We start from the raw sequence: 24,856 nt of genomic DNA on the forward strand, positions 1-24,856 counted from the left end.
TGTATATCTTGGCCAAAAATATCTGGAAATACCACAGGATTCCCCTAAGTAGTGTGGTAACCGCAAAATAATTAAAACAGTATCGTGTGCTCTGGTGGTCTAGCTCATTGAGCTCTTCCTCTGGGGGAAAAGATCCAGAGATTACAATCTCAACTAGTTTAAACACTACAGAATTTATAAAAATCAAACCCTGGTACTATGTTCTTTCAGCTACCCTAAAATTGGGTGATACTGCCTTGACTGAAACTCCACTGTACTCTAAATTCATACATTTTCAAATGTGGGAAGAGAATCCCTTCCATTCACCTAGAAACAGTCATATGGCTATTTTGGGAACTAAAAGAAGGTTCTGACCATACCAAAAGCACTAGCAAACTTCATGCTCATTATACAATTAATTTGGTAATAATCAAAACACAAGGGGCCACAAACTCATTACTCATAAGCAGGTTTATGGTTTGTGTTTCTGAAGTCACATTTTACAATTAAAGCTCTAATATTTTAAGTTTGGAAACTTACATGTGTAAGAAAACAAAAAGCCTGACACGATAGAGACCATCACAATAGCATGTGTAAATGTCTCTAAGCAAATACTGTCTCAAAGATCTTAGGATTTATTTTCACCTAATGACTGATTTCCTCTGGGTCCACCCTGTGAAAAGAACTTCCGCAAAATACTCATTTGGCTGAGTCTCTGCCTTAGGCAGGCCTACAATTATGAACTCTGCTAAACAAATAAACTTCCTTCCTATTTTTAAAGTTTTCCAAAATTGGAGAATCTACATCTTTGGTTGGCACACTATTTCCTGGACTTCAACAGCCCTGGCAGTGAAGAAATTCTTCACAGTATTTTGAGAGATGAAAAGTACTTCAGAAACAGTGCAGCAGCTGCTCCCTACCTCTATTTTAGGGAAGGGGAAATCAAGGCAGAGTTGTGACCCTGGGTGCGGTCACACAGGCGGCTGGTGGCAGAGGCCTGTGTAATTCTCTCTGCCCCTCTATCCCCTTATCGGATCTAAATGACTTGTGGTCTGACGAAAGCATTTTGCTCTTGTTCTGTACTCGTGAACCAGGGCTTATGTTTAATTCATGAAGAATTTGATAAAACAACAGGAAAAAGTCTCAGTATCATGCTGAGTACCAAGTGATGCAAAGAGCTGCAAAGCGCTCTGGACTAAGAGTCAGAACACCTTGTTTTAATCTCAGCTGTGACTTTGGGGAAACCACCTCACCTCTGGAGGACCCAATGTTATCATCTTTCAAAAGAGGGAACAGAACTAATAATCAACTGTAAAGGTCATCTCCACCCCCTAAATGCAATGAAGAAGATGACGGTGATGGCTCACTCTTATTAAGTGTTTAATCTAAGCCAGACATTGTTCTAAGTATGTTATGTGGATAAATCCTCAACAGCCTGGAAGATGGCTCTTATCCCCAATTTTAAGGATGAACACATTCATGCACAAACAGAAGGGACGTGTCCAAGGTGGCACCTCCACTGGGAACAGATGGAGAGGGGATCTGTCCCAGGCCACTGGCTCCAGGAGCCCTCTCTTCCGTATCAAAGGTGGACAGTCTAAGATGACCGCCCTGACTTGCAGTAACAGAGACATTCCAAACTGAGAACAATCATCGTGATCCTTCAACACGATGTTCTATGAGACCAAAGGCCCAGGGAAGTGTAACCTGAAGTATAAGTCAAGAAATTTAATGGAAACATATGGCTACATCCACCCCACTGCCTAGACGAGCTCACCCTAAAGAGTGCTTGACAGTTTACATTCACTCACCTCATCTCATGTGACACCCAAACAGGACTACGTGGTGGGCAGCAGGGCAAAGATCACCACTCCCATGGCATCGAGCCAAGGCTAAACAGCAACACAGGCAAACCTGGGCCTCCGACCCATGCCTTTAACTTCCCGTCTGGTGTCCTGTCGCAGGCTGGAGGAGACGCCACTGTGGCAGGACGCTCTGGAATCATTCCTAACATAAAGAGCACTTTCCAGAGAAGCTGAATAACTACAAAGCATGGCTCCATGGTGCTTGGAAAAGAACATCAGATAATAAGTGATATTTCTCTAAAGCTCAAAACTCAAGTCAACAAGAAAATTGAAAACTCAGCCTTACGGTCACCTCAAAACTGACCTCTTTCAGTCTTTCATTTAATTGCCCTAACATTCCCCAATTTTGACCCATCTTCAATTTTCTATTGGTGATTTTCCTCTTATTTCCTGTTTTCTTCCCTCCCTAACCAAGAACACCATGAAATTCGGGCATTCAAAAAATATGAGCTCCTTCTTGAATAGCTTCAATCTTATACACCGATTTTTAAAGGCAGCCAATTTGAATGTTTTTTACCTCTCACCAATGGGAGAAAAAAAAGTTCAGTCTTTCAGTGGGAAAGGATATTTTTCTAAGTTCTGACCACCCTTGTTTCGTATCCTGAACATGTGTTGTAATCCATTTATTACAGAGTAGCATAGGTACAACAGATAAAACATGAATTCAGAACCAGACAGTTCAAGCTTTAATCTTAGTAGCTATGACAAGTTGCCTAACTTCTGTGAACTTCAGTTTCTTCATACATCTTTCCCAGAAAAGGGGGAAAGGAATAATACCACTACTTCCAGGATTACTTGGAAGCTGACTACTCCCAAAACAATGGCTGGCACATATTAACTGCTCAAAAATGTAATCATCTCTTCCTTTCCCCGGTTGCATTAACACTATAAATCCGCTCTGCAAGTGACGTTTCTCTGAGAAAACTCACTCTCCCTTACTGGAGGAGAAGAGATACGGTATACGCACCTGCTTCATGTCCCACAGGACGCCCTCCTGGGAACAGGAGCCCAGTACTGGGGGAGCTATGTCACCACACTGGACTTTGGCAACTTCCACTCTCTTGAAATACTCAGGCCCTGGTTTCTTCCTACACACAGTTCACACAGCTGGTCAGGCCTCCCAGGCTCTTGAGCATTTATGACAATGACACCCTTCATGTGTCACGTCAGAGAATCTCCATCCACCCCAACAGACTACTCACTTCATGCTTCTTTTCTTTGCCTTTTTCCTTGCAGGCCCCTTGACCTACTCTGAAATGCATATGCATAAAGTCAGGTGACTAAATAAAATATTCTTAACTACAACCTATTGATAGACATGCATACTTTTGATTTTAGTAAAATAATTTAGAGAAAAGTACAAACAAATCAACAGGGCAACATTAACAAGGTGTGCAAAACCAAGGGGTCTGGGACCTTGGGTTTAGTTCTGCCCCAACTAGCTATACGATCTATATTAAGTCACCTAATTGCCCTGGGTCTCAGTTTCCTCATGTAGAAGAGAAAATAGAATTACATTCTGGTTACATCAGACTGACCACTGTGCCACAATTACCAACAGGTGTGTCCATGCCCTAGGGTGTGCTGGGATGAAACAAAGGGTTGCTCTTAATTCTCAATCTCCCTGTATCTGGGTAATTTACTTAATGGGATGTGCCATCCTTAAGGTTAAAAAATCATTGGTCTCAAAAGAAAGGCGAACAGAGAGAGCAACCCTGAATAATTCCAAAACATGCTAGAAAACTACCAATAGTAATATCCTAACTATTCTTTTTCATAATCTATCACATAGATGACCTACAACTCAATCATCTTTCTTTAAAGACTTAGCTCAGGGTCCTCCCTGGTGGTCCAATGGGTAAGACTCCGCACTCCCCATGCAGGGGGCCCAGGTTTGATCCCTGGTAGGGGAACTAGATCCCGCACGCATGCCGCAACTAAGAGCCTGCAGGCCGCAACTAAGACCCGGCGTGGCCAAAACAAATAAATAAATAAAGACTGAGTTCAGATATCCTCTCCTCTAAAGTCTCCCCAGACTCCCCGGCTGAGTGACCCCCTGTGCAGACAACTGTATTATCCCACTAAGTTAAATTATCTTCACAGGGGCCCTCTCCCTGCTAAACTGCAAGCTGCTCAGAGGCTGAGCCTGTGTCCTACTCTTCTCTGGATCCATAGCACTTACCACCACGCATTCAAAAAAAACCACGGCCTTAAACTGCAAACTCAACCACATTTTAAATAGTTTACGTTTGCAGACGCTCTTCATAATTTCTTAAGCAAATTTTGACATTATTTTATTTTAAAATAGGACCTATAAAAAAAGAGATAAATACAGAACACATTATTAATTTTTACAGGTGAGAAAGGCTCAGCAAAGTTAACTTAGCCCCCAGCTCAACCAAAGTGAACAAGCCCTGTGAGTCTAATCCCATTGTAACACGTGACAGATATAAAAATAATCTGCATAAGTACCAAAGGTCATGAAAACTAAGAAAATTCTTTTTCATCACATCTTTCTTGTAAATCTAACAAACAGTATAGACTGCTGGTTCATCACTCTTCCAATAGCAAATATAGAGGTAACAGAAATAATGGAAAAATGAAAGGTACTTAAGTCTAGATTCACAAATATAACCAAATAATTTTTTCCTTTTCTATAACTTTTATAAATGTTCCTGAATACCAATACATATATTAGGAAAGAAAATTCAAAAAGACTAATTTATTATTTCTACTCTTTAAAAGTTATCAAAAGAAAGGAAGGGCTCCACATCACATGTCATTAGGAAAATGCAAATTAAAGCAGCAATGAGACACCGTTACACACCTATTCAAGTGGCCACAATCTGGAACACCGACAATACCAAATGCTGATGAGGATGTGGAGTAAAAGGAACTCTCATTCATTGCTGGTAGAAATGCAAAAGGGTACAACCACTCCGGAAAACAGTTTGGCAGCTTCTTACAAAACTAAACTTACTCTCACCATATGATCCCACAATCGTTCTCCCTGATGTTTACCCAAAGGAGTTGAAAACGTATGTCCACACAAAAACCCACACAAAGATGTTTATAGCAGCTTTATTCATAACAGCCAAAACTTGGAAGCAATTGAAATGTCCTTCTATAGATGAACAGATAAACTGTGGTCCATCCAGACAATGGGGTATTATTCAGTGCTAAAAAGAAATGAGTGATCCAGCCATGAAAGGCACTGGAGAAACTTAAATGTACATTATTAAGTGAAGGAAGCCAATCTGAAAAGGATACATACTTTATGATTCCAACTATATGACATTCTGGAAAAGGCAAAACTATAAAGATCAGCGGCTGCCAGGGGTTGGAAGAAGGAAGGGATGAATAGGCAGAGCACAGAGAATTTTTAGGGCAGGGAAACTATTTGGTGTGATATTACAGATACATGCCATTATACATTTGTCCAAATGCATGGAATGTACAACGCCAATAATGAACCACAGTGTAAAACATGGACTTTGGGTGATAATGATGTGTCAATGCAAGTTCATCAATTGTGACTAATGTACCACACTGATTGGGGATATTGATGATAGGGGAGGCTCTTCCATGTGTGGGAACCGAGGCTGTATGGGAAATCTCTGTACCTTTTGCTCAATTTTGCCATGAACCTAAAATTGCTCAAAAAATAAAGTCCATTTAAAAAAAGAAAGGGGGCAATTTGAGTCTATTTTTCAATAATAATCTGATGCCTAGTCTATTATAATATCCTAATGGTATTTGGGGCAAAGTTAAATATCCTCAAAAAGAGGAAAAGCCATCAAAGTATTTTTTTAATTTGATAAGCTGAATAGTTAATACCTAAAATGTTCAAATTTTTTAAACAGTGCAAGAGTATGCAATGCAAATTTTTCCTTTTACTCCTATTCTCCAAACACCCAATTTTCAAAGTGGTCGATTTTTTTTTTTAAGTTTTATTTCATGGGACACTATTTCCACTATTGTCCTCCCAGATACAAGTGACTATTCTGAAATCATGGCATTTGTTCCAAAAACTATGAGCAGCTCCCATGTCTAATCGTAGGTATAACAGAAAATATTTAAATTGAGAACCTTGCTCCTCAAAGTGTGGTCCCCAGACTGGCAGCATTAGCATCATCACCTGTGAGCTTGTTGGAAATGCAGAATTTTGAGGTCCATCCCAGACCTACTAAAGTAGAACTACATTTTAACAAGATGCCCAAGCGATCTGTATGCACTGGTATACATGGCAACGCCACCTCTGTTTTCATAGAGCTTACAGGCTAAGGAGATAAAATATTCAAATAACTGCAACGAAGGATACACAGGATAGACTACGCAGCTACAAGAGTTTGGGGAGAGATCAGCTTTGGTCCCTGAGGGTCTCCACTGCCCCAAGATAAAATGCCAGCTCCTGTGAAGGGGTCTGTGCGCCATGCACATCCTGGTCCCAGCACATCTGTTCAGCTCACCCTCTGCTACCACCTACAGCAGATTTCCTGCCAGCCTGACCAACAGCCTGTCACTGGGGTTCTCCAACGCGCCTGCAGGCCTCTGCATGTGCTACCCAGGCACACCCTGCCTGCCCCTCCCCGGCTACCTCCTCCTTGGCCACCTTCGTGAAGGGCCAGGAGCCCCTCCCGGCTCTCCCGTGGCACAGCCCAGCTAGCTGATGTCTACCCTCCCCTGCCAGAGGAGCTCCTCCAGGGCAGAGGAAATGCCTAGGGGTTATTTTCTACCCAGTTTAGTATGCTCATCCAATCAGTGAATGAATGAATGAGAGATGCTTCAGGGAAGGGATGAAGACGAGAAGGGCTTAGTCAGTCAGAAATGGAAGATCACTGCAGAGGCACATTTAGGCTAAGATCGGATTAGCGTATCTGTCTCGGGAGAACAAACTATAATTTGCTTTTTTCTCATTATGAGATCTGCTCCAGGCAGTGTTCCGTTGTGGATTAGGTGGGGTTTCTACCCCTGCTTTTCTCCATTCTCTACTCCTAAAACCAACGTGTGCCCGAATTATTGTCACTCTAAGCAACTCGAGCTCCCGAAGCGCAGAGAGAGGCTGCTGCCACTAGCCAGCAAGCACCCCACAGGAGCGCCGCTGAAATCCTGGTCGGGGCTACACCAGCTCTGCTTAGCAGACACAGCAAATTTTTCAAATTCAAGGAGTGGCTTGACTACAAGTTCTTCCCTCTTCATTCAACTCAAACATGCACTAATTAAAAGTAATATAAGTCTACAAACAAAAAAAATGTTAATACATATTTTAAAATTTTCCATCACAACCTAGGACACCACCTCAGCAACAAACCGACATCAGAATGACTTGAAGCAAGACAACAGAACTGCCGCCTACATACTAGCTACAGGCAGATTCACACCTTCCAGGAAGGCTGCTGTGCGCTAACAGACAGAAGAATAAGTCCAACTGGTCAGAGGCACCCAAGGTGGGCTGATCCAGTCTGCAGGAAACCTCAAAGGTAAGTAAGGAAGCCCAACGCCAGGACACAAGTGTGCCTGCGAGCTGTGGTTAGAGGCAGCTAAGCAAAGCACAAACTGTGCTTGTATTCAACACAGAAGAAGCAGTTTGTTACTCAGTCACTTGCACCAACCTCAGACGCTGGGTCACAATCATTTCATATTATCTGAGGTATCACTACCGCCTTCTGCCTGACCACACCAGCCTCCTAAGCGGTGCCCTTGGCTTCCACCCAAAGCAGACATCACTCCTCGCTTTCACACCCACAGCACTTACAAGCAAACCCTGCACAGTGCCTGCAGAGCCCTCCACAGCCTGGCCCAGATCAGCCCTCCCCGACTCAGGGCCCAGCTCTCCACGCTTCACCTGCCTTCTTCCTGTTGCTCTACCAGGCCCACCTCCAGGCCTGTTCCCCACTGCTCCCTCCCCCTCGAACATCTTCAGGGCCCTCTTAACACTCAGGTGAAATGCCACCTCCCTGCCACCCAGGCCCCACGCACTCTCAACCAAACCACCCTGCTAACTTGCCTTCCTAATACTCACCATCATCTGCAATTACCTTGCTTATGCTTGTTTCCTTCTTCACTGTCTCTCCCACCTAGAATTTGAATGCCATGAAAACAGGCACCTGGTCTGCCTGTTCACCGCTCAACTCCAGCTCCTCAAACAGTACCCGGCACATAGTAGGTGCTCAATAACTGTATCCGTGTTGAACACATTTGTTAAATAACTTGTTGAATGAATAATGGCTATAAAACCCACGTTTTAAGCAAAGCCAAAATATGAAAAACCTGGTTTTACATAAAATATTAATCAGTGATTGAGTACAAGTTTACAAAAGGACTCCTTCCCTAATGCATTTTTAAATATTTGGCTTACAAAGCTTCAGTGTGCACATTTTTTAAATATTTATTTATTTGGCTGCGCCGGGTCTTGGTTGAGGCACGCGGGATCTTCGTTGCGGCATGTGGGATCTATTTCCCTGACCAGGGATCGAACCCGGGCCCCCTGCATTGGGAGCACAAGTCTTAACCAGTGGACCATCAGGGAAGGCCCGCACATTTTTAAAAGATAAACCTTTGGCACAAAATGAACTAACTCCTTCAGGGCATGAACAGTGCCTGGTACACAGAAGGCACCCACTAAATATCTGCTGAATACATATATAAGCACTGGAAAATAGCTTAATACAAGGCATGAGCTATATGAAACTGGACTTGGATTTGAGAACACAGCAAATTGAGCTATATTTAGGTCCCATTTTCCATTTCATCTGATAAACTGACATATATATTTTTAAAATCCACTAATTTGAGATACTAGCAGTAATGTTAGCCATCATCTTTACAGGCGGGTGCAGATCCAAGGGAATTCAGAAAGTTACCTGGCAGTTCTGTTGCTGTTAGTCTTCACCAATAGGTAAGTGGAGGCATGGAAACAATCAACAGAAATACTCAGAACTGCCAGGGATGTCTGTGGACTTAGTATAAAAATCACAAAGCTAGAGAAACTTGTTTTTATTTATATACTGTAATCTATGTAAAAACTCCACTGTTGGGACTTCCCTGGTGGCGCAGTGGTTAAGAATCCACCTGCCAATGCAGGGGACATGGGTTCCCAGCCCTGGCCCGGGAAGATCCCACACGCCGCAGAGCAACTAAGCCCATGCGCCACAACTACTGAGCCTGCGCTCTAGAGCCTGCGAGCCACAACTACTGAAGCCTGTGCATCTGGAGCCCGTGCTCCGCAACAAGAGAAGCCACCGCAATCAGAAGCCCTCACACCGCAATGAAGAGTAGCCCCCACTCGCCACAACCAGAGAAAGCCCGTGCGCAGCAACAAACACCCAACACAGCCATAAATAAATAGATAAATTTATTTTTTTAAAAAAACAAACTCCAGTGTCCCCAGTGAAAGACTAATCAAGAAACCACACCTCTATAAGCCTGGCCTCATTTTAATATAATGCACACCTGCCTTAATGTTCCAGGACATGTCTAATTTTAAAAAGTGTATCTTAATTTTTCCTTTAACAGATAATCTGTTTGAAATAAAATTCTTCTTTATTTTGGCTTTATTCTTACACCATGAAATTACTCTACATGTTCAGTATTCACACACTACTAAATGCATCACCCAAGAAAAACAAGTTAATGTTCAGGTAACCACCTGCATCAAGTGACACCCACTCCCTTTCTTCCCTAACAGGTGTTGGGCTGCAGTTTACAAAGGTCAAAGTAGGAATTAGATGTGCAAGTGTTTGTGTGAGGTGTGTGCTCATATGCATTTATGTGTTCTTGAAGGGTTATTCTAAAATCTAATATAAATGCACTTTGGGAGTATACAGTTCTGTGTATTATCTGTGCCTCTCGTTTCTACTTTTAAAACATTTCCTAGTCTAAAATGCAAAGTGTGTTAATGACTTGTCTCTGAACTGAACACCAAACAGGTTCCATAGAAAGCCACTCTTATAATCTATAACCCCAAGAAATGAACTCTCAAAGAGTAACTTCATATTCTAAAAGCTCTCACAGAATAACACATTGTCTACAAAAATCAATTACAGGATGCAATTTACAATAGCACAACACCTAGAAAAAATAAAATACAAAAGAACTACATTTTTAAAAATTATGATGACAACTGACATAACTTTACTCCAAAAAATTTCATAGTTTTTTGTTGTTGTTCTGTAGTTTAAACAAATTTGGAATGACATGATTCAGAACTCAGATCAAGTTATCAACATGCTGTTCATTTTTTACATGAGCTTTTCAAAAGTACTGCCAGTTTCAGAAAGCTGACAATCCTTGATTTCTTTTTTAAATAAGGCTTTGGCTTGCTGTTTTCACCATCACCTCTGTAGGCCAATGTAAACAAAAGTCTACCTCACTCCTATAAGTGAAAAGGATCTTATTAAATATGTTTTAGGAAAATAAATAAAACTATAAAACAGTACTAGCAGTAAGGTTTTCTTAGATTTACCTCTTGATTTTCGAATAAAACAACACAATGAGTCTATTTTTTTCCTCCTTTTGGCCTTGCAGTGTATAACAAAAGTAGACTCAAATCCTCAACCGAGAATGAGTAATATACACACCCTGAATTACTTTTTAAAATATATAACATTCTTAAATTTTAGCATTATTTATAAAAGCCAATTAGCTATCACTTCAAGCCAGAAAACCTGGGCATTATTAATTTTTCTTCAGTACAAAACTACCTTATAACAACTCACAACTTGTTTGAAAGTCACTTCACTTTACTACTAGCTATGTTTTAGGAAGTGAAGATTCTGGTGAGGATGGGTAGTGCCCGTCTAATAACTAGTGTTACCCGGTTTCTGTGTCTCCAGTTTATTACCACTTAAATGCTAGGCAAAGCTTTATCTGTCTCATAAATAGGTATTTATAAAAATGTACTTTAACACTCTAAAAGCGCTGCATCATAACTAGAGATACCACCACCTATTATTTGTAAAGGGTCACAGAACGGCTAATGGGTTCTCCCACTATGAGTTTATTGCTCAACCAACCTGCCATACACCAAGAGCGAGCTCTGCGAAGGGGCTGGCAAAGAGAGGAGCCCGTGGGGCACGAGGAAGGTGCCCCATTAACCCGCCGACCTGTGGAAGCTTTGAGAGCTGCATCATTCAAAACACACGAACACCTGGTACTCCGGGAGGGTATTACTCTATTACTGCCTTCTCAAACTGATGAGAACTCTAGAAATCCACTCCAATCCCTTCATCTTTGCGATAGCGGAATCGGCCCGGACTCGTAACGCTTAGTGATTCTGAAGGCGCCAATGTTCTAAAAATAAAACTTTAAGGAAATAGAAAGAACTTACGTTTAAAATTCAGACTCCGTGCTCGCTTCGGCAGCACATGTACTAAAATTCAGACTCCAAAACCTGCCCCTGGAAACCAGCGAGTTAAAAACAAAAGACAGACATCCTCTAAGCGCACCAAGTTCAGCCTTCGGGAATCCTCAGTGCACTATCCCAGACAACCGAGCACAAACCTGTACCCGGGAGGCGGACGCGCGAGGTCCCGCCGCCGGGAAACACCTCGCGGCGAATCCGCGGCGTGCGGTGGGGGGACTTCGGGAGCCGGAGAAGCCCACCCGCCCGGCGTCGAGCCTCACTCTCCCCACCTGTGAAATGGGCGTGACGCCACTGGCCCGTTCGCCCCACGGGGAAGAAACGCTAATGAATGAGAACCACCTGGTGAACGACCCGGGCCGCCTCGGCCGCTCTCCGGCAGCGGTCCTCAGGCAGCGGGGCGCCCCCGCCGCGGTCGGGTTCCCCCCCAAGGCCGCGGGCGCTCTCCGCGCTCCGCACTCCCCGCGGCCCGACGGTTACCAAGGTTCCCCAAGCCGCGCCCGCCCGGACGCCGGCTCCCGGGCCGTCAGCTACCGTAAAGGGCGCCGTCCCGACGCGGCCCCGACGCCGCCTACCTTGGCCACCCAGCTGAACAATGGTGACATCGCGGGCCGGGCGGAGGCTCGTCGCCCGCAGCTCCCGCTCACTCCCGCCGCCGGCCCGAGGGGCGGCGGGCAGCCGGGGGCGGGCTCGGGGCGCGGCTGGGCCCGGGCATGGCTCCCCCCGCGGCGGCGGCGGCGGCGGCGGCGGCGGCGGCGGCGGCGGCGGCGGCGGCGGCGGCGGCGGCGGCGGCGGCGGCGGCGGCGGCGGCGGCGGCGGCGGCGGCGGCGGGCTCCTCCCCGCTCGTCACTGCCCAGAGAGGTCGCGCCCGCAGGGCTGCCCGGCCGAGAAAGGGAAGTGGGTGGGGAGAGTGGGGGAGGGGAGCGGAGGGGAGGGAGCGCGGCCGACCCCGCCCCCACCCCGCCCACCCCCCACGCTCGGCTGGCGGCGGGAAGTTGGGACCCGCGGGGGTCGCCCTCCTCCGGGACGCCCCCGGCTGCGCGGCTACTGGGGGAGGAGTCGTAAGCCCTAACGGCTAGGGACGCGGCTTTCTAGGCCTCCGGGGTCCGTTTCGCCCAACTTTCAGAAAACTAGGAATTCCTCTCCTTGAGGTTCGGTAAAAGCTCCAGAGTTGGAGCAAACACAAAGCCCGCCCAGCGTTCCAGGGGTTACCGTCGCCCCCGCAGCGTTTCTTCCTAAACGCTCCGGATTGCTGGTAACAAAAGGGCTAGTGTTCCCCTAACTCCTAATACCTTTATATAATCAAAGGTGGTTTTCTTGGAGCCAGAAAACTCAGCTGTTGAGACTAGAAAAGGGGCGGTGGAAAAAGAACCTTCAGTTCCTGCCAGCTGGGAGGTTTCAGCAACGTGAGAAATGTTGGTTTCACCAGTTTTCTTCTCTCCCAAGGCAAGATGATAAGCAGTGTAGTCAGTTTATAGGTACAGAGGTTAAGCTGAGTTTCGAACTCAGACACCCCAGAGTTGAACATTGGAAAAATAAAAAAGGCCAAAGGACACATTAATAACCGATGTGTAAATATATGTGTCACATGGAGCCACTCACTGAGTTCCTCAAGCCAAACAGCCACCCTAACCCCGTAATTTTGCTTCTTTCCTCTTGTCATATTAATTGTGCCTTATCTTCATGACAGGCCAGTAGGACATTTTAATGAAGTTCCCCAAATGCCTGGCATCTGAGTTAGGTGGGTATATTCATTATCTATTGCTGCATAACAAATTACCCCAAAACTATGAAGCTGGAAACAACAGTTTCTGTGGGTCAAAAATCCGGGGAGCATCTTAGCTGGTCCCTCTGACTCAAGGTCTGTTAGCCGGGGCTGCAGTCATCTCAAGACTGGGACTGAAGGATCCACTTTCAAGCTCATAGTTGTTCCCAGGATTCAGTTCCTTGCAGGCTCCTGGACTTAAGGCCTCAGTTTCTTCCTGCAGCATGTGGTTCTCCCCGTAGGGCTGCTCACAGTATGGCAGCCTGCATCCCCTAGCACAAGTGATCCAAGAAAAAGCACGTGTCCAAGAAGGAAGTCAATGGTTTTATAAACTAATCTCAGAAGTGACATCCCAAGACTTCTGCCGCATTCAGTCTAGTCCACACTCAAGGTAAGGGGATTACACAAGGACATAAATACCAAGAGAGGACCACGGTGGAGGGAGGGGTGTTATCTTTTTTTTCTCCTCCCAGGTAGGGTACATGGGAACAAGATAAATGATAAAGGCATGGTGAAAGTCAAGAGTGATAGCATTCTAACAAAGCCTCCCTGGGTACTTGAAAAGGGCCTTCAGAGCATCTTAGGGAAGTGCTATTCTTTCATTCTTTTCAGCAGTGATGTTCCCAAAAGAAATTAAGAGGTGGAAAATGGGAGTGCATTTGCAGCCATTTAACCAAATCTTTCTCTGTTATCACATTACTTACCCAAGCAAGCGGAAGAGATAGAAGCTGAGAGCTCCATCAAAGTAAGAGCCTTTATGGCCACCACAGCCTCACTACTCAAAGTGTGATCCATGGACCAGCTGCCTTGGCATTACCTGGCGATTGTTAGAAATGCAGACTCTCAGACCCTGCCCTAATATCCCGTCCTATGGAGTCAGAACCTTCATTTTACCATGACTTCAGGTGGCTAGGATATACATAAAGTTTGAAATGCACTAGTATATGAGATTCACTGACATTGGCCTTAAAATAATGTAAGTGACCAACAGCCCCTGGAGAGAACAGCTAAAACTGTCCTTCATCCTTGCGATGGCGTGAACTAGCTCAGCAGAGAGAGATCTGGAGAACTACGGGGAATCAACATCGTTGTGATGGGAGTGGCTGGGCAGCTGAGGACCAGGCATGATAAGCTGGATGGATGACAAATGTCACCACACACCATCACTCCAATCCCTAGCCTGAGCTCTACGAAAATGCCCAGGACTGAGAAGCAACTCAGGGGAAAGGATGAGGAGAACTCGAAATGGACTACAGAAACCTGAATTACCTCCAACTGACTGAGATAAACTTTCTACTTCTTCAGCAGGAGGTAAGAAGGCAAAAAAGAGAAATTACATTAAATTTAGAAGGAAAATTGCACTTCTTGCAAAAAAAAAGTTTAAGACTAAATCCTGAATATGACAGTTACAATATGACAGGTGAAATAGGGACATCCAGGCTTCATTGTTTAAACCTGGACCCCTGGACTTCCCTGGTGGCGCAGTGGTTAAGAATCCTCCTGCCAATGCAGGGGACACGGGTTTGAGCCCTGGTCTGGGAAGATCCCACATGCCGCGGAGCAACTAAGCCCATGTGCCACAACTACTGAGCCTGCGCTCTAGAGCCCGCGAGCCACAGCTACTGAGCCCACGTGCCACAACTACTGAAGCCCGCACGCCTAAAGCCCGTGCTCCGCAACAAGAGAAGCCACCGCAATGACCGCAAAGAAGAGTAGCCCATGCTCATCGCAATTAGAGAAAAGCCGGCGCGCAGCAATGAAGACCCAACGCAGCCAAAAATTAATTAATTAATTAATTAAATAACTAAACCTGGACCCAATTCTCCATGTATATACACATCAATGTGGAGTCTCCTGCAGTTTCTGGTTTGCACTTGCCTAAACCTTACATGATTTTAGACTCAGGTCTCCATCTCCATCTGCTCCAGGTCTCCCTGCCTGATCTGGGCAGAATCACTCATTTAATGGGAACGTAAGAACCTTTCCAATGGGTGGACTTGATAGTAACGTCTGGGGCTCTAACACTAAATATTACATGAAAGTTCTTCATTCCCTGCCAACATGTAGCTTGCCAACAGAAATTCTATTATAATCTGGAAGTTCATTAAAGGGAAACTTTTACATCAGACAGTCTAACAGATCTCACATTCAAAACAATTTTCCTTAAAATCTATTTCTCCGATCTGAAAAATGTATCCTTCTCTAAGAAACTGTATATTCCCCCAGGGAAGGACTGTACGTAGAGGGGGCATGGGTAATTTTTAATAGCTCCCCATTGATTCTTTTTCAGCCAGAATCAAGAACGCTTACAGACAGAATAATCATTGCTCAAAGATGCTGATGGTTCCCAGCCCTGATTTTCTATCAGAGTTACCTGTGATGACAAGGCGAGTGGGTGAGGAAGGAGGGCAGATGATTTGGCTGCTCTGTGGCAGGGTGGAATGCTCAGAGACCTCAAAGAGCAGGTAGGTCATATAAATGTGTACAGAGGGCCAGGTGTGAGACAATAAGGAATGAATGAACTGTCGCATGCATTCATGGAGAATGCATGCTCAATTATTAAAACACTCCACCCAGCCAAGCAAAATGTGTGAGCTTGGAGGAGTGTGTATCGTGTGTGTGTGTGTGTGTGTGTGTGTGTGTGTGTGTGTCTGTGTGAGAGAGAGAGAGAGAGTGAGGGGGGGCAGGGAGAGAGAGAGAGATTCTGATTATCAGCCAGGATTGAGAACCAACCGCTTGCCTAGTTCTAGATCCCTTGTTTAAAAAAAAAAAAAAAAAAAAAAGTTGCTCTGTGGAGAGCAATAGGCTATCTGACTAGGACTGCAGAGATCTAAATAAGTAGGTTCTACAGAAAATCTGAGACTACTGTCTAAGTAACTTTAAAAGGAAGCTTTAATGTCTCACCATCAGTTTTCCTGAGACATTAAAGGAGGACTAAAAAGGGGGGGTAAACCCAGGAACTGGAAGAGGTGCTCATCTACTAAGCCTGATCATAACTCCCCAAATAAACTTGACACTCCTGCCCTTCTGTGTTCCTCCTTTGAAGAGGAGCAAGGGTCAAGGACAGCAATACCTCCTGAGAGTTCAGGAGATGCTGACAGGCAGCTCTCCACCAACTGAAATGTGGAGGGCGCAGAGGTAGGAAGCATGACCTCACTCTGCAACCTATTCCTCCCCGCCACAAGACCTGGTTAAAAATAGAGCCATTGTGACACCAACTCCACAAGGAAACTCGAGACTTGGTTTCAAGTGAATCAGAACCACTTGGCACTTGGTAACTAGGATTCTGACAGCAGTTACAATGTGTTTTGTTTTGGCTTTTCTTCCCACATCACCATGCTATTCCGGTACACCAGCTAAGTGTCCTACAATTCAACTCAATTCTGACACTGTCTACCTGGAGATTGTATCAGATCCCAAAGAATAAGGGCTCAGTCCTACAAGACTGCCCTCCCTCCCAACTTCAGACACCAATCCCAAGTCCAGGGTGTCACCTGTGCCTCTGACCAACCGGTTCCAATGACCCCATCCTTGGGTTCAATTAATTTGCTAGAGTAGCTCACAGAACTCAGGGAAACATTTTACTTACTAGATCACCAGTTTATTATAAAAGGATATAACTCAGGAACAGCAGAATGAAAGAGATGCACAGGGCAAGTTATGGGGAACAAGGTGCAGCGGGGGGAACTTTCCATGCTCTTTCTCAAATACCACTCTCCTCAAATCTGCACCTGTTTACCAACCCCAAAGCTCTCCAAACCCCATCCTTTTGGGTTTTTATGGAGGCTTCATACATAGGCCTTTGGCGACTGAACTCACTCTCCAGCCCCTCTCCCTTCCGCGGAGTTCAGGGGGTGGGACTGAAAGTTTCAACCTTCTAATCACAAGGTTGGTTCCCCTAGCAACCAACCTGCATGCTAAAGGGACCTAGGGGCTTTCCAAAAGTCAACTGATTAACATAACAAAAGACACCTTCATTGTTCTCTTCGCAGGAAATTCCAAGGGTTTTAGGAGCTCTGTGCCGGAAAGGGGGACAAAGCCCAAAAATATATACCCTATTATAAATCACGATATCACAGCAACTGATCAAGAATCAGTTCATGAATATTCATTAGCACCTATTGTGTAAAGCAAACACGTGTCCTAGCAAGGAATAGCAAAGATGATCAGACCTGAAGCATAGGCACACAGCGTAGGAGGGAAGAGTGGAAAGTGCCAAGAGAAGGGCCCAGGTGAAGCTCCACTGAGTCCCAAAGGAACGAAAGATAACTTCCGGCTGCAAAGGAAGAGCCAGCATCCTGGCTGGAAGACATCAGGACTTTTACAGATGGAGATGAGGGAGTGGGTTTTCCAGGAAGAAGGACCAGCTGGCATGAAGGATTGGTGCTCACCTCTGAAAATCGAGCCTTTCCAGGACAGATAGAATAGAAATCAGAGCTCACATTGCAGAGAGAGCGTTTTAGTAAATGGTAGTTTGGGGGTGTGCAGGCATCCCTCACTGGCATAAAAATTTGTTTCCAGAAAAAATATTTTTTTTAAATATTTATTTATTTATTTGGTTGCACCGGGTCTTAGTTGCGGCAGGCAGGCTCCTCAGCTGTGGCATGAGAACTCTTAGTTGCGGCATGCACATGGGATCTAGTTCCCTGACCAGGGATCGAACCCCGGCCCCCTGCATTGGGAGTGCGGAGTCTTATCCACTGCACCACAAGGGAAGTCCCCAGAAAAAATATTTGCTGAGATACTATCAAATCCAGAAAAGTCATGAAAAAAGTCCCTCTGTATGAATTGAAAACATATGTCCATGAAAACAATTGTAATGAATGTTCACAATAGCATTATCCATAATGGCTAAAAAGTTGAAACAACCCAAATGTCCATCGACTGATGAATGGATAGTGTACCCACACAACAGAGTATTATTTGGTCATAAAAAGTGATAAAGTACCAATGCATGCTACAACGTAAATGGACCTTGAAAACAGTATGCTAAGTGAAAGAAGCCAGACACAAAATACTATATATTGTATAGTTCCATTTATAAGAAATATCCAGAATAGACAAATCGAAAGAGAAAGAAAGATTCGCAGTTTCCAGGGATTAGGGAGCAGGAAACATGGAGAGTGACTGCTAAAGAGTATGAGGTTTCTTTTAGAGGTGATGAAAATATTTTGGAATTAGATAGTGGTTATGTTATGGTTACAAAACTTTGTGAATATACTAAACCCCCAAATTTCATGGCATGTGAATTATATGTCAATTTTTAAAATCCCTCTATGTGATGATGGTTTAATGACTTTACATAAATTATCTCCCTAAGCTTGTATAACAATGGAACCCACACTTCAAAGGGCTAGTTTCAGGATTAAATGGGATGCATATAAAGCACTCAGACTGAATCCTTGCACACAGTAGGTGCTTAGGAAATGTTAGTGGATGTTAGCTATAGGAGAAGGAGGAGGATGAGGAGGGGGAGGAGGGGAAGGGGAAGAAGAAGGAGAAGGAGAAGGAGAAGAAGAAGAAGAAGAAGAAGAAGGAGAAGGAGAAGGAGAAGAAACTTCAGTAGCAGCAGTAGCAGTGATTGTTGTAGGTTGATGATGGGTATGTGTGATGGTTAATCTTCATGTGTCACTAAGGGCTGCCCAGATAGCTGGTCAACATTATTTCTGGTGTGTCTGTGAGGGTATCTCTGGAAGAGATTAGCATTTGAACTGGTCAACTGAGTAAAGAAGATCGCCCTCATCAATGTTTGGTGGACATTATCCAATCCATTGAGGTTCTGAATAGAACAAAAAGGTGGAGGAAGAGAGAATGCGCTCTCTCTCTCTCTCTTTCTGCTTGAGCTGAGACCGCCATCTTCTCCTGCCATCAGACATCAGTGCTCCTGGTTCTCAGGCCTTTAGATTCAGACCAGGACTTACACCATCAGCCCTCCCGATTCTCAAGCCTTCAGACTTATACTGAAATACACCACTGGCTTTCCTGGTTCTCCAGCTTGCAGACGGCAGATCATGGGACTTCTTGGTCTCCATAACCACATGAGCCAATTACTATAATAAATCTCCTCTTATATATCTCTCTCTAATATATCCTATTGGTTCTGGTTTTCTGGAGACTCCTAATACAGTATGACTATTATAAATACAGAAACAGAACAGAAGTGATGGGCTGGAGATCTCAAGTTCATGGCTGGGTTTATAGACAAACAGTTGAGAGCAAAGAAGAGATTGTGTGTTAGCCAAAACTAATTCTGGCACGGGTGGGCCCCCCGACATATCTCAATATTTTCCTCTCCCTTTTTATGGGTTGCTATGTCTAGCGGTATGACTGTGCTCCATTTGTTACTTTCACTCTATAAGCCATGCCGTGAATCATCCAAGTTTCGCTGGTAAATTCCTGTCATTCCGGGCAGAGACTTGGTGTGCACAAGCATTACTAGCCTGTCACACTTTCAGAGAGTTCAGATGTTCCTCCCTAAGAAATGGGTCCCGCTCACTCACACTGCTAATCTCGCTTTTCTCTTCCCCACACACACTGTGTCTCATTACCTGTCTACATCTCTTGCTTTCTCTCAAGCACACACTTGTACTCACATTTTAAATGATGCCAGATTCAAAATGGAGTCTTTGGGTGGCAAGACTATTTGAAGACCAACCTGAGAGCAAAGGATGCTCAATAAATTGGTGAATAAGTGAAAGTACAGAGTGGAAAGATAAATTTTGTGAAGACTTATTTGGAGGTAGACAATAAATTCAGGGAATTAGCTGAAGAACACTCTACTTTGATAGAGCTGTGTCAATGTTTAAATTAAGGTCTCTAATGTCATGTTTTGATTTTGTGCATCAAGTTGTAGTTTGTTAGCCAGAATAACAGTAAACAAATTTAACACGAACATTTTTAGTGTTCTCAAGCTCCAGCCACCTTCACTACATTGCAAAATTAAAAGCTGGCTGGGAATTCCCTGGTGGTCCAGTGGTTAGGACTCGGCGCTTTCACTGCCAAGGACCCAGGTTCAATTCCCTGGTCAGGGAACTAAGGTCCCTCAAGTGGTGAGGCACAGCCAAAATAAATAAATAAATAAAAACTGGATGAAGCCCAGCTAGAAATCCTGAGAAGTCTCTGCAGTGTAAAAAGGGAGCCATTGAACTTGTAACTCTAGAGCTCTAGAGGGAACCAGAGAGTAACAAATCCCCCCAAAAATAAAGTTCACACCAGTGAACATTTTGGGGATGGCTTTTTTTCTCTCTGCACTCAGCAGTCTTATTAGAACAGAAATTTACTTTATGACACAAACTTCTCTCTTCAGTAGAAATAACAATCAATTCGTTTCACTGTGACATTTCAAAAGCAGCTAAATTAATATATTTTGCTATTGAAATATCTGTTCTCATCTCAATATTTTGCTTAATATACACAGCAACTGTGTTCACTTTTTAGCTGGTAAGACATTCCAAAAATAGAAACAGTGTTTTTCTATTTTTAGCTCAGTCTATAAAGTTTAAGCAAATAATCTTTCCAAAGTATTGCACACACACGTTTCAAATTCATGGAAAAACCCAGTGGCAGTGAGCTCATAAAAGAAAACACAGTGAAAATTTGGAGTCAAAAGATTTTTGATATCCTCACCCTGTGTTAAAACTAAACAGAGATGCTTAGCTTTCAACGCAGATATTTTAATTATAATTTCTAATAGGAACATGAAAAACACCACTTAGCGTAGCACTAATTTCACCAGAAAATAACTTTTTTTTCCTACACTGAAAGTTATGTTTTTTCTTAAAAAATTAGACTGAAAAATGTCAATTCCTGTTTCCTGGTCAAATCTATTAGTGAATAAAAATCAGACCAAAGCTTCCTTTTCCCCTTCTTTCATACTAAATCATAATTTCCTTTTTTCCCCCCAAAAAGGTGGTCTAGTTTACCCTTGATTAGAGTGATTTCTCACTTCTAAAACAATTTATTTGTTCAATTTCATCCAGTTCTTTAAATGTGTTATGTTTCAATCCAGCAATCGCACTCCTTGTTATTTACCCAACTGAGTTGAAAATTTATGTCCACACAAAAACCTGCACACCGCTGTTTATAGCATCTTAATTCATGATTACCAAAACTTGGAATAGGGCTCCCTGGTGGCGCAGTGGTTAGGAATCTGCCTGCCAATGCAGGGGACACGGGTTCGAGCCCTGGTCTGGTAAGATCCCACATGCCGCGGAGCAACTGGGCCCGTGAGCCACAACTACTGAGCCTGCGCGTCTGGAGCCTGTGCTCCGCAACAAGAGAGGCCGCGATAGTGAGAGGCCTGCGCACTGCAATGAAGAGTGGCCCCTGCTTGCCGCAACTAGAGAAAGCCCTCGCGCAGAAACGAAGACCCAACACAGCCAAAAATAAATAAATAAATAAAAAAAAAAAAAAAAAAAAAAAAACTTGGAATAAACCAAGACGTCCTTTAGGAGGTGAATGGATAAACTGTGGTACATAGAGACAATGGAATATGATTCAGTGCTAAAAAGAAATGAGTGATCAAGCCATGAAAAGACATGGAGGAACCTTAAATGTACATTACTAAGTGAAAGAAGTCAATCTGAAAACACTACATACTGCATGATTCCAACTATATATGGCATTCTGGAAAAGGCAAAACTATGGAGACAGTAGAAAGATCAGTGGTTGCCTGGGGTTGGGGGTGGGAGAGAAGGGATGAATAGGCAGAGCACAGAGGACTTTTAGGGCAGTGACAGTACTTTGTATGGTATTATAATGATAGATACATACCCATCATTATGGATGTATGTATGGATATACATACATTTGTCCAAACCCATACAATGTACGACACCAAGAGTGAATCCTAATGTAAACTATGGACTTTGGGTGATAATGATGTGTCAGTGAAGGTTTGCCAACTGTTACAAATGTACCATTCTGGTGAGGGATAGGGATGTTGATAACGCGGCAGGCTATGCATTTGTTGGGGGGGGCGGGATATATGGGAAATACCTTCTGCTCAATTTTGCTGTGAACCTAAAACTGCTCTTAAGAAACCCTTGAAAAAAACCAAGTTTTAAACATCAGTGAAACTCTCTGTCAACGCTCTCAGTATTTTGCGCGTGCGCTTCCGTATTTTGCATCAGAACTGCACAGCGAGCACCCAGAAAGGGGCAGAGTGACTCTTCCATGTCGGGTGCCTGTGCCTGGTACAGAGCCGCGCACTGTGCACAGTCATGCAAAACAGTTCGTATCTGTTTCCTCACCAGAGCTTGAGATTCCGATAAAAAGTCCACCAAGCCATGTACACTCACACCTCCCCAAGAGGCGTGTGCCTGACTCTGCTCGGCACAATGCTCCGGTGCACCGAACGAGTATACTTTCCGGAAGCTAAGATCCACGTGCTATGTTCTTAGGTCCATGCGCCTCTAAAAGCTTTCAGGTAAAAAGTCTCTCAGGGCTCACCGCTTAGCAAAGGAATGCATAGGTTATAAAATAAACCAGCACCTGCTTCCTGGTCTCTCTACACAGCTGGAGAAGGTACATAACTTATGTTGGCTTTGACAGGCTATGCAAAGGCTGAGAAGATACAAGAAGGAGGAAATGGCTTTTCTTTTCCATTTGTGTTGGAATCACCTTTCGTTTCTTGCTTATAAGTGGAGAAGCCTGAACACGGCTCTCCTCACCTGGAGTTTTTCAAACATGGTAGAGGTTATGCTCTGAGTGAGGTGAAGATAAATTCAACCTTCAGATGATGGTCAGAATTTATCTAAAGCGGCCAGATTGATTTGCACCCAGCCCTTTGGAGCCTTTCTCTCTGCGGAGGCAGCGTGGCTTCAGAGACAGCCCAGGAGGAACGGGGCTGGGCATCCAGGTGGGCACAGCTAGCTTCTACTTGCCCATGACTGGCTGTGTGACCTCAGGCGGCTCATGTTGCATCTCTGGACCTGTTTTCACCTTGTAAATTTTGGAGGTTAGACTCATGATCTCCAAGGTCCCTTCCAACCTTCCCTCAGGAATGCTATGGAATATGTACTAAATTAAATGCCCATGATGAGTTTGTTCCTGGCAGCCTTAGCTCAGGGTCAAGGTAGAAATAAAACATACCTGCTCCCCAGTCTCAAGGTCTCAAGGGTGCCAACTTGGAACTTTTCCAACCTACAGTTGGTTTCTTGCCTCAGGGGGAAAGATGACAAGAACAAATGCCTACAGTACAGTGGAGGGGTCACCTGCCTCCTGTTTGAGGTACTCCTTCTCCAAGATCGAGGGTCAGGAAGGAACAACATCCACTGAGCACGTATTACACGCCAAGTGCTTTCATATATTCTCATTAATGCTCGCAACTCCAAAGCCACGGGGGCTGGACCTCCCAGAGCCCTGGGGGTCAGACCCCTCCCTGCAAAGCTGTAGGGGCAGAACTTCTGCCCCACTGTGTCCAGAAGGTGGGACCTGTGCCCCAGTGGGGCTGACGGGCAGAGAATCAAGCCAAAGAGGATTATTCTAAAGCCTTAAGATCTCATGGAGTTTGCCTTGTAGTTTCGACTTACTTGGGCCCTATCACCTTCTTCTCTCTTGATTTCTCTCTTTTGGAATAGGATTGTCTATCCTACACCTGGCCCACGATTGTACTCCAGAAATACGTAACTTGTTTGATTTAACAGGTTCACAGCTAGAGAGAATTTGCCTCAGGTTGAATCATATCTTGACTCTCACCCATACCTGATTTAGATGATATTTAGATGAGGCTTTGGACTTTAGACTTTTGAGTTGATGGTGGGATGTAATGAATGTACTTTGCATATAAGAAAGACATGAATTTGGGGGGATCAGAGACAGAATGCTATAGAATGAATGTTTGCATCCTCCCAAAATTCCTATGTTAAAACCCAATCCCGGACTTCCCTGGTGGCAGAGTGGTTAAGAATCCTCCGGCCAATGCAGGGGGCATGGGTTCCAGCCCTGGTCTGGGAAGACCCCCACATGCCGTGGAGCAAGTAAGCCCGTGCGCCACAACTATTGAGCCTGCACTCAAGAGCCAGCGAGCCACAACTAATGAGCCCTCGCGCCACAACTACTGAAGTCCGCATGCCTAGAGCCCGTGCTCCGCAACAAGAGAAGCCACCGCAATGAGAAGCCCGCGCACCACAACAAAGAGTAGCCCCCGCTCACCACAACTAGAGAAAGCCCGCGCGCAGCAACAAAGACCCAAAGCAGCCAAAAATAAATAAATAAATTTATTAAAAAAAAAAAAAACCAATCCCCCAGGGCCTTTGGGGATGATTAGGTCATGAAGGTGAAGCCCTCATGAATGGGATTAATGCCCTTATAAAAGAGACTCCAGAGAGATCCTTCTTCCCTTCCACCATGTGAGGATACAGCAAAAAGACAGCCACCTATGAACTAGGAAGCCGAATCTGCCAACACCTTGATCTGGGACTTCCCAGCCTCCAGAACTGTGAGAAATAAATTGCTGCTGTTTATAAGCAACCCAGTCTGTGTGTGTTTGTATATATATATATATTTTTTTGGTACATTTTTGTTATAGCATCTCAAACAGACTAAGACAAGTACTAATAATAGTTATAGAACATGATGTGTATTGAGTGATTACTGTCTACCTGACACTGCTAACACCAGCAAACCTTTGAATTGCGCTCTTTAGGGATCAGGCATTTGTCCTAAGCATTTACAATGCATGAGGCTGGGACCCGGATTACCCTGTTTAGGATGGGGAAACTGAAGGGGCAGAACAAGGATTCGGGCTCAAGCACTATGTCAACTTAACCACTTTACTACCCTAAATATCTCAAAACTCTGCTGCAAGCTGTTATTTATTATTTTGCAAGCAAGGAAGCAGAGGTTGAGCAACGTAAAATCAATCATTCACCCAAGGTCTTCCTT

At 44.4% G+C, this 24,856-nt stretch overlaps 1 protein-coding gene across 9 annotated transcripts in view; it reads right to left on the reverse strand.

Annotated features, from left to right (window-relative positions):
* The window catches only part of TBC1D1 (TBC1 domain family member 1), a 218,338-nt gene that overhangs the window by 123,663 nt on the left and 69,819 nt on the right, over positions 1 to 24,856 (reverse strand). For 2 of the 9 annotated variants that reach the window (XM_082390473.1, XM_082390472.1), the window contains exon 1: positions 11,781 to 11,958. The exons of 6 other annotated variants lie outside the window; for them this stretch is intronic. In XM_082390473.1, the coding sequence (XP_082246599.1) occupies positions 11,781 to 11,810 (30 nt within the window). In that variant the 5' untranslated portion in view covers positions 11,811 to 11,958. Of the gene's footprint in view, positions 1 to 11,547; positions 11,726 to 11,780; positions 11,959 to 24,856 lie in introns of those variants that run through there. One more of the 9 variants, XM_082390474.1, reaches the window with a different exon arrangement.

This window comes from Balaenoptera borealis (genome assembly GCF_965194805.1).
Source record: "Balaenoptera borealis genome assembly, chromosome: 4".
In the NCBI taxonomy this organism is placed as follows: Eukaryota; Metazoa; Chordata; class Mammalia; order Artiodactyla; family Balaenopteridae; genus Balaenoptera; species Balaenoptera borealis.